Below are 15,628 nucleotides of genomic sequence, written 5' to 3' on the forward strand. Positions count from 1 at the left end.
GCTTACGCCGGCAACACCAACCGACGAACGAATACACACACACAGACCACACACACATACTTACCACAGAGCAGACACAGATACAGACACAGACACAGACGCACATTATTCGATATACGCTCTGTTTCGCGAGCACTCTTTCCCTCTCTCTCGTTCCATTTCTCTATCTTTCTCTCTCCTTTTCTCTTTACTTTTATATCAAAGTAATTTCTTTGACGCGAAGTTAACAGGTCGTCGTCGTCGTCGTCGTCGTCGTTGTCGTCATCGCCGTTGTGTCGTGATCGTCGTTCTCCCTCCCTTGGCGTTCTCGTGTTCCGTTAAAATCCGGCGAAACGCGCGCGGCGCCGCCTCGTTTTACTCTCGTAACGTCTGTACTATTCTTCATCGCTGTCGTGTCGTCGTCGTCGGTTGGTTGGTCGGTCGGTTGGTCGGCGGTGGTTGGTGGTTGGTCGGTGGTTGGTTGGTTAGGTGGTTGATCGTCGTCGTAGCTTAGTCGTCTTTTAATCGTCAATCGTTGTCCTTTTTGTGCGTGTGAAGAAGAAACGAGAAAGACAGAAAGAAAAAAAAAAAGAAACGATAATAGATTGGAAGGATATAATATTCGATTCTGTTTCGTGGTGTTGTTTCTCGTTAGTTTGTTATTAGCAGCAGTAACATAACAGTAACAGTAACAGTAACAGTACAGTAACAGTAATAGTAAGAGCAGCAGTAGCAGTAGCAGCAGGAGTAGTAGCAGCGCGTGCGTGCGTGTGTGCGTGCGTGCGTGTGCGTCTGTGACGAGAGCATCTTTTTTCAAGAAGGAGAAACTTTTTCTATCTCTTTCTATCACACACATACACAAATATATATATATATATATATATATATATATATATACCTTTCTTCGCTCGGTCGCTCTTTCTCATCGTGTCTTCACGCACACTCTTCGTTAACGTGTATACGTGCATGGTGCGTGTATATGTGTGTACGGATCCGCGTGTGTGTCGTTAGTTAGTTAGTTAGTTAGTAGTTGGTTGGTGGTTGGTAGTTGGTTAGTTAGTGTGTCTCTATTGAGGACAGACGACAGAGAGGTTACGAGAAGCTCCACGAACAGTAACCAGTTAGTCAGTCATTCAATCAGTCAGTCAGTCAGTCAGTCAGTCAGTCATTCAAACGGACGGACGGACGAACGGAAGGACAGACAGACGACAGAGAGACACATAATCACACATACAAAACCAGACACATATACGTATCTACGTATTCATACACGGCCGACAGCATGTCGACGCAAGTACAGGGCACCCTTCTCGACGTGCTCAAGAAGAAGATGAGGCAGACGAAAGAGGAAATGGAGAAGTACAAGGACGAGTGCGAGGAGTATCAAAAACGGCTGCAGGTGGAAGTTATACGCCGAGAGGAAGTGAGTGTGTGCTCTGCTAAAATGAACGCGCGCGCGCGCGCGTTCCTATATTTGCGTGTATAATATGTATATGTGTATTATATGTGAGAGAAGAAGGGAGTCGTGAGTACGCTCGCGCGCGACCCCAGTTTTCTCTCTCTTTCTCTCTCTCTTTCTCTCTCTATCTATCTTCATACATTTTATAGAAATATATATACGTGTATATATGTGTGTGTGTGTGTATAAGTGTATCGCGTAATACACTCGAGCACGTTTCTCGGCCAGTGCTCTCTTCTTCGTCCTTTTATTGAATTTCTCTCTCTCTCTCTCTCTCTCTCTCTTTTTCGTTCTTTATTATTATTATTATTATTATTATTATTATTATTATTATTATTATTGTTGTTGTTCTTTTTATTTTTATTCTTTTTATTCACTCATATCTGTTCTCTCTCTCTTTCTCTCTCTGTCTATCTATCTATCTTTCTCTTTTCAACTTCACGATATCGAAAAGGTAGAAACTAGAAAGGGAGGGGGGTTATAAGCCGACGCCATTCGGTTCTTTCGAGTTTCTTCGTACGAGAGCCGGCATATTCGCGTGAGGATAGGAATCGATCGTGTCAGCCGGGTACCGTCGTCTTCTCTCTCTTTCTCTCTCTCTCTCTCTCTCTCTCTCTCTCTCTCTCTCTCTCTCTCTCTTTCTCTCTGATCTCTCCTTCAAGCTAAAGGGAGTCGACTACAGCGCCAGAGAAAAAGAGAGAGACACGCCGACTCGACGCACTCGAGACGTTCTTGATAACCGGCAAGGACCGGCTTCAGTCTCGCCATTACAAACTCTTTCTCTCTCTTTCTATCTCTTTCTATCTCTTTCTATCTATCCATCCACCTATCTCCTTTCTTTCTTTTTCTCTTTCTTTCTCTTTCTTTCTATCTATCCATCTTTCTATCTCTTTCTTTCTTTCTTTCTCTTTCTGTCTCTCTCTTTCTCTTTCTCTCTCTCTCTCTCTGGCGACTACCTTCGTCGTTCACGATCGCACGAGAATCGACGTTTCTCCTTCCTTTTTCATCATAAAAGTATTCCCATCATTCCCTCTCTCTCTTTCTCGCTCAGTCGATCGAACAGAAATCTACTTTATCTATCGGTCAACTCGTCTCTTAACTTTCTCGTCTTATATCTTATCGACTTCACGTGATTCTGAAAAATTAAATTCCAAGTTAGATATCTCAATATATATATATATATATATATATATATATATATATATATATATATAATTTAATTACCCACACACACACACACACACACATATATATACGTTTAATTAGATTTTTCTATCGTGGAAAGGGTTAACCAGCTCGAAATCTTTCTCAACTACTATGATTCATTCTTATTTAAAATAGTTTTGCATATCGACGTTCTAGTTTAGATATCTAAGAAAAATATGGCGGATCGATAGGTATTATCGAACGTACCTACGTATCGGGGTGGATGTACTTTTACTCGTACGAAGAGTTCATGTACAATTTATTATTCAGAAGAGCTATTATCGAAAGTTTCTCTTTCCTTTATCGAAAAATTCTATAGATATGGGCAGGGAGGAGGAATTAGGGGGGAAGAGGTCGTTGTATCCTCCGATGTAACGTGATTTATATGTCGAACAAATCGTTCATTCATTTAGAATTGGAAAAGTGTCTGTTAAACGTAAGAAATATTTATTTACATCGAGTTTGAGAACCACTGAAATAGATTGCCAATCGAGTCTGGATTTGAAAGGTCCTCCGAATGTCACTTTACGCAATTCCGATAATTTTAATAAATTCGTTTCGTGGATGCAATGACCGACGAAATGTCGATGATATAAAGGGTGGGTCAGGAAAAAAAGTCCCTAGTATTATAGTTTCATGATTCGAAGAAAAAAGGAGAAAGAAAAATTGAGTATAGAAATTATCAAAAAAAAAAAAAAAAAAAAAAAAAAAAGTATAATCGATTAATTAAAATCAGTTACTATAACCATGGTTGTTAAATCCGATATTATTAACATAAACGGGATATCAAATTTCGAAAGTTAAAAATTTTTCCTATCGTCGGTAAGGTAGATGCAAATCTAAGGAACCATTGCCCTGTTTCTTTTCGTTTTCGTGACGCGAACAAAAAAAAAAAAAGAACGCAGGTGTTCGCATTTGTTTCATTTAGAAATTATCGATTAAAATCAAAATTTCGATCGATCGTTCCTTGTTACGCACAATTTTACGCATAATAACCTCAAAATATCGCGATAGTCGCGAACGTTACGAGGTTATGGAAAATTACGTGTAACTTTCGTACGGTACATCCGTATATAACTTAACGAAGCTAACCTCAAAATTCTTCGATCTTATCTATCGTACGCGAGAAAAGATTAAATTATTGTTCCGTTCAAAGTGGTAACGTCGAATTCTTAGAAATAATCATTTTTTACATTTCAATCGATAAGTTTCATTCTTTACGATTATTCATCGCCCGATTTCAAGTGTTTGAACATTGATTATTTCCTAGGAAAAAATAAAAAAGAAAAAGAAGCGTAGTACGTTTTCATCGATCGACTTTGAAACGACGTTTTATGGGTATAGAGATTTTCTACGGCTTCTTCTTCTTCTTCTTCTTCTTTTTCTTCCTGTTATTCGAGTGAATATAACAAGGATATATATTATGTTATGACGTATTAACGTCAAGATCGTATATAATCGTAACTTAATGATCGAACAAACGTTTCTTTGTTTAAAAATTTAATGATAACAAAAAAAAAAAAGACGATTAGAAATATCGTTCGCTTCTTCGAATTGAAAATATATTCTATTAACGATGTAAATAATATTTCTAAATAATGAATAATAATTATTTTCGATTTGTTTGAAATCTGATATATTGCATGTCCACTTAAATATATTTTTGTAATAGAATTAGCAAAAAAAAAAAAAAAAATAAAAAAGAGGAGAAAAAATGATCTGCAGAGACTTCTCAGAGATTCTCTCTAGAAGTTTTGATTCGTTTCATCCGTTTATTATCTTCATGTGAATAACGTAACTCCTTGTGAACGAAAGATAAGATAAGACTGAATTTTTTCTTTTTCTTTTTTTTTTTCGAGAGAGAGAGAGGAGAGATGCGAAGAACAATCGTAAGATAATTCCCGTTGATATTCACGAATGTTATATGTAATATCATTTACAAGAGATAGATAGAACGAAGTATGTAAGTATAATACTTCGTAGTAGATGGATTTTAAAGGCCAACGGATACGTGCTCGAGATCCGTTCAGGCTTCACTAAACGGCTTTTGTCGTTGATCAACCAACTGCACTGCCGCATCTTCTCGTATAACATTTTTTTTTTCTTTTTAGTTTTTATATATTTTTTTCTTATTATTTTATTTTTTCTTTCACGGATTTCTTTTTTCATTCAAATGTAATTTATTTTTGTTTACTTAAAAACAAAATTTCGATTTTGTTCATAAAAAATGAAAATACATACGTAACTGCGTTACCATATGTTATCTATTTTCTTTCATTCTTTTTTTTTTGTTCTCAAAAATGATAAAATCGTGATTTAGTTTGTTTGCAAAATCATTTTCTCTCTCTCTCTCTCTCTCTCTCTTTTTTTCTTATCAATCAAATAATCTCAGTCTATTTATTAATTATTTTTTTTTTCGTACTACTAATTTCCTCCGATATCTGAAAAAAAATAAAATTCTCAAGTATATTTGACAATTGAAAATATCAAGAAAATTGCACGGTGAAAATATTCTCGTATAATTTTACTATTACTATTAACATTATTATTAATCGATTCTAATTATAATACGATTCTCTCCATCTTCACCTATTTATTTATTTATTTATTTATTTATTTTTATTCCAATATAATCTCCCTCGAAAATTTTTTTATCTTTTCATTGAAAAAAAAAAAAAAAAAAAAAAAAAAAAAAAATTAAAAATGTGTCTACGAGTGTAGACGAGGGAGAAAAAAAAAAGGGAAAAAAGAAATAAATTTTCGAACCACTCCCGATAGACAGCGTAGAACCAGATAGACCAGCATTGAAACGTGAATCGATCGATGAGAATATTGAATTAGGCGGGAACTTTGATTGAGTAGAACGCATCGAGAGAACATCGAGTGGTTTACATAACGGAGAACGCGCGTGTTCTAAAAGCGGCGGATGTCATCGCTCCTCCGGAAGGTGCTCGATCGTCCATGCTGACGACATCCGTTTCAAATCCGTCTGAAAAAAATATCCTTCGTCCATCATTCCAGAAAATAAAGGAAATATTTTTATTCGGTCAGATGGCACTTTATTCGAGTCCACAAATTATAATTGGATACGAGCCGAAAGCTTTTAAATGATATTTAAGATCAATAATTCTTTCTGGAAGAATATTTCTTTTCAAATAGTAAAACTACAAGCCTGATTGATAGTCTAAAGATTAAGAATAGGAATAATTATTTTTGAAAATCACCTAAAAACTTTTGGTCACAGTCGTATTCTATAAAAACATTTATCAGAGTCGTCGAATTATAACTGGATACAGGCCAAAAATTTTTGGATGATATTTCAAATCAATAACTATGTCTAGAAGAATATTTCTTTTCAAATAGTAAAACTGCAAGCCTTGTTACGAGTCTAAAAGACTCGAGAATAGAAATAATTAATTTTTAAAATCGCCTAGAAACTTTTGGTCACATAGAAACATTTATCAGAATCCTCGTCAAATTAAAACTGGTTCTAGATGATATTTAAAATCAATAACTTTCTCAAGACTTTTTCGACGAATTTCTCTTTTTGTTTTATCGTGAAACTATTAATCTGACCCAATAAGATAAAACATCAAATTTAATTACGAGTCTAATAAATTACGAAAAAGTTTAATTAATTCTTGAAATTATCTAACGATTATTATACTTACTCGTCATTCATATAAATACAATCTTTTAGTTATTAAAATCAAAAAAAAAAAAAAAAAACAGAGAAGATTTATTTATCAAATAAAATATAATTAATATAAAAAAATAAAAATAAAATATAAATATAATAAAATATAAATTACAAATATAAACCCACCAATATGAAAACTTCGTTTTAATCGTTTTAATAGTTTATATATTTTTGTTTTATAAGGATTTAACAAATTATTATTTATTGATTCATTCATTCATTCATTCATTCATTCATTTATTTATTTATTTATTATTACAATTTTTTGTTTCTCCGTTTGTTTTATTTTTGGAAATATCGTATTAAGAACGGAAATTCGACATCCTTTTAGCAAAGTTAAAACATGAGGGCCATTAACGCGGATTGTGAGTTCACTTGGGTGGGCGTGTCAATTTCCTCTGAATCTACATGTAACCTTTATATAGGCACGATATAGGGATATATATACCTATATATACCTCTCTCTCTCTCTATGTATATATATATATATATGTATGTACATAAGCATATTCACATAGCACAAAGGTAAAACGATCGAGGACAAAGGCCAGACTATGTTCGTCCTAGGACAGGCCATTTAATCGCAAAGTACAATGCGTAATCGTTGCAGGTGCAGTCGTAAAAAAAAAAAAAAAAGAAAACAAAAGAGGTCACGTATATCGCGTAGATGAATTTTCTAAATTAAAAAAAAAAAAAAAAAAGAAAATAGAGAAAAGAAAGTTAAAGAATAAAAAAAGAGCGAGAAAGTTTGTAGTAGTCGTTGACTCCTTTCGTACGGATCTTTTGTATTAATTTTTCATTATTTTTGTTTTATACTTATCGTATTAATTGTTATTTTTATTAGTATTGTGTATTATCATTACTACTATCATTACTACTGTGCTACATTGCTTCAGAGAAAATTCTTAGATTAAAAAAAAAAAAAAAAAAGAAAAAGAAAAATTAAATTATTTACGAGTTAATTTCTTTCTTTTTTTTTTTTTCGTAAGCCTAAAGTGTCATTAAAAAAAAAAAAGTAATCTATATTAAAAATCATTTAGAAACATTTGACTCACTTAACTATCTTGATCTATCCTGTACTATTATTACGACTATTATTATTATTATTATTATTATTAGTTATTGTTAATATTTGTTTGTTTAATGTTCTTGTTTAAAATCAATTGGAGAAATTAATTCTGATTAAGTAAATTAAAATACTTTTTTTTTTTTTTTTCTTCTTTTTATCATCAAAATATACGTATATGAATATTTATATAAGTATATTTCCTTATCTATGCATATTTTATAGGTATTTTTATACGTATATTTTGAAAGTCGTAAGTGTCGAGTAGATTGTAGTAGTTAATAATGTGCTGGTCGTGCTATTAAACTCGTTGATGTAACGCACCAACCGAAGGAAGCAGCTTAGGTCATTGATATGCGCTCAAAGACCTTGACGATCTCTTTCGTGCCGTGTATATTGTCCGTTAGGAATGGTCTTTAATCACGTGCCGTATCGTTAAGAATTAACAGAGAAATTCGTGATCGTTAAGTCGGTCAATGAAACGAAATAAAATCCGTGATTTCTTCTTCTTTTTTTTTTTTTTTTTAATTTCTTTTTCTGTTTTTTTATTCGTTCTACTATTTTTTCTTTTTCCTTTCATTCAAATAAATGTATTTATTAATGGATTCGATCGATTTTACCGACGGAGGAACCAATTTTGGGACTTATTATTATTTTTATTATTATAATAGATTTAAATTATATATATATATTTTTTTTATAAAGTTAGTTTTATTTATAAATTATTACAAAAGTTATATTTTGTTAGATTTATTAAGTTTAATTATAATATTATATATATATATAAATATTAAATCTAAATTATTTATAAATCTTTTCAAAAGAAAAATTATACTTCGCATCAATATCTATAAATTAGAGTTGTTATATAATATAATATTAGATATATGATAAAAACAAAATTATTTAGAAATTGTTATTATTTCGATCTTTTGATTAACTTCTTGTTCTTTTCTTTCCTTCAAATAAATTTATCAATATATCAGTTCGATTTTACCGATCGAGAAACCGATTTTGAGAGTTACTTGTCTGATTAGTATTAATTTACTCTTAAATTATATACATCATAAAGTCGACATTTTTATTATTATATTAGATATATAATATTATATTAATTATAATATCGAAATTATTTATAAATTCTTACAAGAAGAAAAAATATGTATATGTTTTGTCTGATATCGATAAAATCGAAATTATTTGAAAATTGTTGGTATTTCGAATTCGTGGTTAATTTATTGTTTCTTTTTTTTTTTTTTTTTTTACTTCTTTTCTAGGCTGAATCCGAAGTCGCTGCCCTCAATCGTCGTATCCAACTATTGGAGGAGGATTTGGAAAGATCCGAGGAACGTCTTGCTACTGCCACTGCCAAATTGGCAGAGGCATCTCAAGCAGCAGACGAAAGCGAACGGTAAGCGAGTAATTTTTGAAATATTCTTTTATTTTTCGAGATATACATAATTTTTAAAAGTACGAAAAAAGAAAGATGAAAGATTTATTATCTCATCGATTTTTTTTGTTCCAATGTATTGATATCATCTTTTTTCCTTTTCTTTTTCTTTCTTTTTTTTTTTTTTTTATCTTTTGTTACCAAATTTTTATTATCCAAAGTAAAATAAATATTTTGAAATTGAATTTTGAAACGAAATTGAGATTTTTCATTAACACGATTTGATTGATTTATTAGTTAATAATTTATTGATATTAAGTTAACAAATTGATAATTATTGGTTTATTGAGTTTATTTATTAGTTTATGAAGTTATTATCGATACATTGGAGTACTTTAAATTTCTTGATAGAGATGCTATTTATTCGTATTGTTATTTCAATTGACATAGATAGTTAATGAATAATGTTTGATATAATATCGAAACATTTTTATCTTATTTATTTATTTTTTTCTTATATTAGAATTCGAATATTTTATTATGAAAATATTTTTGAACTGACGATTATGAAAGTGGTCTAAATTATTTGAAATGTTATAAAATGTGTTTCGTCGTTTATGTTATTCCAAAAATTACTTAAATCGTATAAAAGAATTTACTTTTTCTATAAATGAATATAGATGCTCTAATGAAATTCTTTCCGTTTGTCTATTATTTATAAAAGAAAAATCAATTGTAAATAATTCAAAATGTCAAAATATTTCCAAAACGAAAGATATATGAATTAAACAGACGATCTTCATCAATCATCGGCATTATTTATAAATTATTTAGAAGTTTAATAATTAATTATTTAATGAACATATAAAAAAAAAATGTAATATAAGATTTCTTGGATCAAAATTGGATAAATAGCATTTCAACGATGAAAATTCATAATTAAATAAATAGTATAATGACAATGAAGATACGAAACGAACGAAAAACGAAAATATAGATCACGGCCAATTAATTTTGTTACAAGATCATCACCCTTGAAAAATGATTTCTATATATGCATACGTAAACAAAACAGTAAAAAAAAAAAAAAAAAAAAACAAACAAGCAAAAACAAAAATTGAAAAAAGAAAAACTACTTCGTTTTTTATCTTCAAAATTTTATGGAAAACTTTTTACGTCAACTTTTCATTTTTCGAATGACTTTAACGACGCTTAACAACGATCAACTAATATTTGTTTCTAAAATAAATGAACAAATAAATAAATGGAATAAAATATTCATTTAACATGGAAGAGCGAGTTAAATAGAAATTTTGAAAAATATTATTTTATTTTTAAATTCGCACTTTGGTATAACGAACGAACGTCTTTAATATTTTTAGTATAAATAATGTCACTCCGTTTATTTGTATCGATGTTCAATCGAACGTGTACGTAAAATAATAAATCGAGCGTTAAACGCAATCAACTATAATAGTTGTGTTTTACGATCGCTTACAAACACCTCGAAAAATATGTTGTTAGTTACGTAAACTTATGTCGAACGTGTAAACGTGTGGGTGTAAAATCATCGTCGATTAAATTATTCCTAGAACATGGTCAATATATTCGATTAATTTATCCTAGTTCATTCAATTTCTCTATTTTTTTCTTCTTTTTCATATACAATAAATATTTGTTTATTAGGAATACAAAGTTTATCTAATAGAAAATTATTTAATAGAAAAAAGTAATAAATAATTTCTCACAGTAATGTATATTAATATTTTAATAATTATCACAGTATAATTGTCACGATATTTTATTATTAATAACAGTACAAAATTAATAATTTTTTACACGAGGAATTGTATTTACAAAAATGTTACGTACATTTTTAATAATTATTATACACACACACACACACACACACATATATATATATATACATATGATAAATCATATTAATTTAATCAAATAAATAAATAAATATATATCTATAAATAATGCTCGCTCTTCCAATAAACAATTTTTACATTTAAACAGTCACAAATCTACAAATTAACGTTTCGACGTTGAAAGAATATTATAAGATCTTAATCATGTTAATTCATTTTCTTTTCTTTTCTTTTCTTTTTTTTTCTCTTATCTTTTTTTTTCTCCGTAATATGACAAATTGTACTTCCCTTTCTATTAGTCAGAAATGAGTATAGCGTTAGATGAAACACCATGAACGTTTGCGACTTATTCGAAAGGTTATCAACAAATCCCCGACAGTGACTTTGAAGTTCCGCGACCGTGTTATAGTCGGTCGGTAGTTCATTCGTTTATGATCGGAAACATGAGCTCATTCTTTAAATATCACGCTTACTTACCATTTATCGCCGTCACCGATAACAGAACGACATATGTGTACGTGTCTTTATATGTAGTATAATATATAGGCTGTTACGTTTCCAAATCGAACGATTAACTCTTACAGATTAAATCTTTTTTTTTTTTTTTGTCTCTCATAACTCGAATCATCGACTGATTAAATATTACTTGGAATTATTATATCGATCATGATTGATATTAAATTATATATTAAAGATTTTTAAGTAATTAAGTAATATTTATTTTATGCGATAATTATATCGAATATCGACGATATAAGAAAGTTTTTTTTTTTTCTTTCTTTCTTTCTTTTTTTTATTAATGTAAAGTAGATAATATTATTTATTATATACGAAATTAAATATATATATATATATATATATATATTATTTTGATATCGTATAGAAAATTTATAAATATTTCAGAATTAGATAAATATATATTAATCGTTACGTTAAATACATTATATGAAATTAAATATTCATTCAAACAAGATAGAAAATAGAATAAATATTTTTCGTACGAAAGGAATATTATATATTACACTTAAAAATTCACAATATCGAAGCAGATCTAATCGAATTACGTTATTATATTTTTTATCGCGCGAACTTCAAAGTCAATTTGTTACAATTCAAATTAGAGGAGAACGATTTTCCTTTTGTCTTTCTCTTATTATAAAATAAAAACAAAAATATTTTTATATATGTGTATATCGAAGAGATCTTTCTTTCAACGGCGAGAAAAAAGACACTAAAAATCGTAAAATAATCGATCGCTAGGATACGCAAGGCACTCGAAAACCGAACCAACATGGAGGATGACCGGGTATCCTTGTTGGAGCAGCAGCTAGCACAGGCTAAATTGATCGCCGAGGAGGCGGATAAGAAATACGAGGAGGTGGGTCACGTACGCCAGAGAACAAAGAACACTTTAAAAATATATACATATATATATATATATATATATATTAGTATATATATATATGTATATATACATATACATACATCAACGACCTTTGTTCCTTTCTCGAAGAGAGTCGAATCAAAGAAAACTTGAAAAGAACGTCGATCACGCTTCGTGATTAATTCTCTCTATTTTTCTAATATATAAAAACAATATATATATATATAAAATTAATAAAGAAAAAATCATATTGGTTCGACTCTCGTTGCAGGATTAATTTTTATAGATTAGCACGAGTAACGTAGCAGAGCAGAAAATCATCCTAACGGCCAGACTCTCGAGGAAAATGAATGAATGAATGAATGATTATTATTATAATAATATTTAATTATTGCGATATCTTTCTTCATCTCATTACTCTTATCTGTCTCTATACCTTGTGTCTGTGTAATATTAATCGTATAATTTCTTTCTAGCTAAACGTGTATATATCGATGATAGTTAATATTTATTAATTTTAATCGTACGTTTGTTGTCGTGTTCCGACATTAAAGCGCCCGCAAGATTCTCGAGAACCGTAGCTTGGCGGATGAAGAGCGCATGGACGCCCTTGAAAATCAGCTGAAGGAGGCGAGGTTCCTAGCCGAAGAAGCCGACAAGAAATACGATGAGGTTTGCGAGCCCACGACTGTCGTGCGTGCTGGCTGCAGTGACAATGATAATAATCACGATAATGACGATGCCGTTAACGATGACGATGATGGTTCCTAGTTGATAATCCAAACTATAGTGCCTAATATCCTTCCTAATTTTATTTCTTTTACTTCTTCTTTTTCTTCTTCGACTTCTTTTTTATCTTCTTCTTCTTCTTGTTCTGTATTTTTTGTTGTTTACTTTCTCTCTCCGTCTCTCCTTTATCTTCTCCATTTATTTGTCTTCGATAATCGATCGATCTATTTATCTATTTATCTTTCAAATAGATAACAAAATTAAAAGATCCTTCCCTGATTAAAACCAAGTCTCCCATAATCTCGAAGAAATCATTATCTTCCTTTGTGTGCTCGTCGCGAAATCGCTATATCTATATGTGTGTGTGTGTGTGTGTGTATATATATATATATATATATGATTATATGTATATATATATATGCTCTGAAGAGTTACAAATTCTTGCGATCTTTCGTTCGGTTCGAGTGAAAAGAAAAATGAAATAAAAACGCGCGGGACATGTTAACAATATAATAGATACTTACTTGATCTGTGATGCCAAAATGAAGAAAAAAAAAAACGAAAAAAAAAAAGAAGAAGAAACAAAATATTCATCGAACTGTTGTTGGTTGTTGCCGTTGATTGATCTACGACGACGATGTTGTTCTTGTTGATAATGTTGTTATCGTTCGATGTGAAAATGATTCCCGAAATGAAAATAGTTTTGAGGATAACACGAAAAATGGAAAGAAAAGAAAAGGAAATGGAAGTGCAGTGATTAAGGAAATATTTCTTCCTCCTCTTTGTGATTTAAGAGGAACGAAGATGCTCCGTTGGTATGAGTGATTAAAGCGTCTGTGATTTTATTGAAGATACAAATTTAAAAGAAAAAAGAAAAAAAGAAAAAAGAAAAAAAAAAGAGTAAAATTAAGGGGAAAACAAAAAAAAAAGTAGAAAAGAAAAATAAGGGGTGAAAAGTGTTTTATAAAAAGGAAATAACAAAAAACAAAATAAGATGAAAATGAAAAGAAAACAAGTGTCCGGTTCGCGTACTTCTCGTCGAACTTTTTTTCGTATTAAGTCGAACAACGTGCAGAAAAGAAAGAAAAAAGAACAAAAACAAAAAAAAAAAAAGAAAAATAACGAAATTTGTCCGCGGTTTTATTAGTGTTTTTTTTTTTTGTCTTCTCTTTTTACGGGGCATAATTATTTCTTCTTGTCCAATCTTCTGTGTTATAATCGTGAAGAGAAGACGAGACACGCCGCGTTTAATCGCGGTTATCGTAGCCGATATTTGTCATGGTGCTGCATTCGTCCAAAGAAAAAGAAAAGAAAAAAAGGACATCCCCATACTTTCTCGACACGACACACACTCACATTTGTTGTTATTACATATACATTCTCTTTGATCGACGGATAATACGACGGAACGTGTTCTATGCGAGATGAAAAAGCGAAGGGAAAAAAATAAGAAATAACGAGGGAGGCAGGCACTCCCCCTCCCACATACAAACATACGAAATATTTGCCAATTCTTTTTTGTGGTAGGTGTATTAGCGATTATTGCGTCGAAATTACAGAGACGATCGACTCGAAATTGTGATATATTTGCGAAAAAATAATTAAAGACAATTTTATATATATATATATATATATATATATATATATATATAAAATTAAAGAAGAAAATTAAGGAACAAAAAAATATGAGAACGGAAATCTATTTTTTTATTTTTTTTATTTTTTTATTTTTTTTTTTTGTTACGGAGTAACATTACCATTTTTTTTTTTTTCCTTTTTATTCTTAATCTTATGGGTTTGAATTTTTATTTGAAATACAATTTTCCTTACATAATTCAAGATCGAGCAACTCTCTCGTCGACCAATGAAAATTTTATCTCTCTGTAATTTCAACCTCGTATCAATCTCTCCCAATTAAGTTCCAATTAAGAGACTACTAGCGTCACATCGTTGTTGTTAATCAAGATTTTTGCGCATTAGAAAACTAACGATGCCGTTTGTGTGCTCTTAACAACAGATTTGCAGTTTCATTGGTGATAATCATAATCACCAATGTTACCACCGGTAGTAAATGTTCGACTACCGGATATACGCGTGTCCTGCCATTAATTATTTCTAATTAACTATATCTAACCATTGTGTTATATATATTTTTTTTTCGGTTCTTTTTTTTATATATATATATATATTATATATACATTGACGCTTGTATGCGTGCGTTGTTATTGCAAATATTCGTTATAACGACGAATATACGAATTTTAACACAGTAATATCGAGTTTGAAAATTATATTTTTTTATCTTTTTTTTTCTTTGTTTGTTTGTTTGTTTGTTTGTTTAAACGAATAATTATTTTTTTTAACGCTTTCACGTACTTCCCAGCAAGCACGATCGACTTATTTCTATATTACATTTTATTTCGTTTTTATATATAATATGTAGTATATTAAAATTTATATTACGTAATTAGATATCCAATCGTAAAAATCGATATAGATTCGTACACAGTAGAAAACACTTTTTGTTCGATTATCATAAGCAAAAACAATAAGAATAATTTTAATAAAAAAAATAAGACGATAGATCTAATTATGAAATAATTATTTCGCTCACAGCAAATTAATTATTAACATCGACGATATTGCTCCTCATGCTTTTCAAGGAGAGAACAGTTTAAACTCTCGTTGCGTCATGCTTGCTTGGAAGTTCGTTGCATGATAAAAAAAATATTATCGTGGACGAGCAAATGAGATTTTTAATAAATCGTTAACGTAATTTTTAACAATATTATATTATATATACATATATATGCGTACACACGCTCGTTTGCTAGTCCA

The 15,628-nt window shown here is 30.3% G+C and overlaps 1 protein-coding gene across 29 annotated transcripts in view; it reads left to right on the plus strand.

Annotated features, from left to right (window-relative positions):
* LOC122627733 (tropomyosin Per a 7.0102) overlaps nt 1–15,628 on the plus strand; it is a 49,856-nt gene that overhangs the window by 17,795 nt on the left and 16,433 nt on the right. For 13 of the 29 annotated variants that reach the window (XM_043809154.1, XM_043809153.1, XM_043809161.1 and 10 more), the window contains 2 exons: nt 8,688–8,821; nt 12,616–12,733. In XM_043809154.1, the coding sequence (XP_043665089.1) occupies nt 8,688–8,821; nt 12,616–12,733 (252 nt within the window). Of the gene's footprint in view, nt 1–957; nt 1,403–8,687; nt 8,822–11,937; nt 12,056–12,615; nt 12,734–15,628 lie in introns of those variants that run through there. The other 16 variants (XM_043809155.1, XM_043809157.1, XM_043809158.1 and 13 more) reach the window with 6 other exon arrangements.

This window comes from Vespula pensylvanica, chromosome 3, assembly GCF_014466175.1.
Source record: "Vespula pensylvanica isolate Volc-1 chromosome 3, ASM1446617v1, whole genome shotgun sequence".
NCBI lineage: Eukaryota > Metazoa > Arthropoda > Insecta > Hymenoptera > Vespidae > Vespula > Vespula pensylvanica.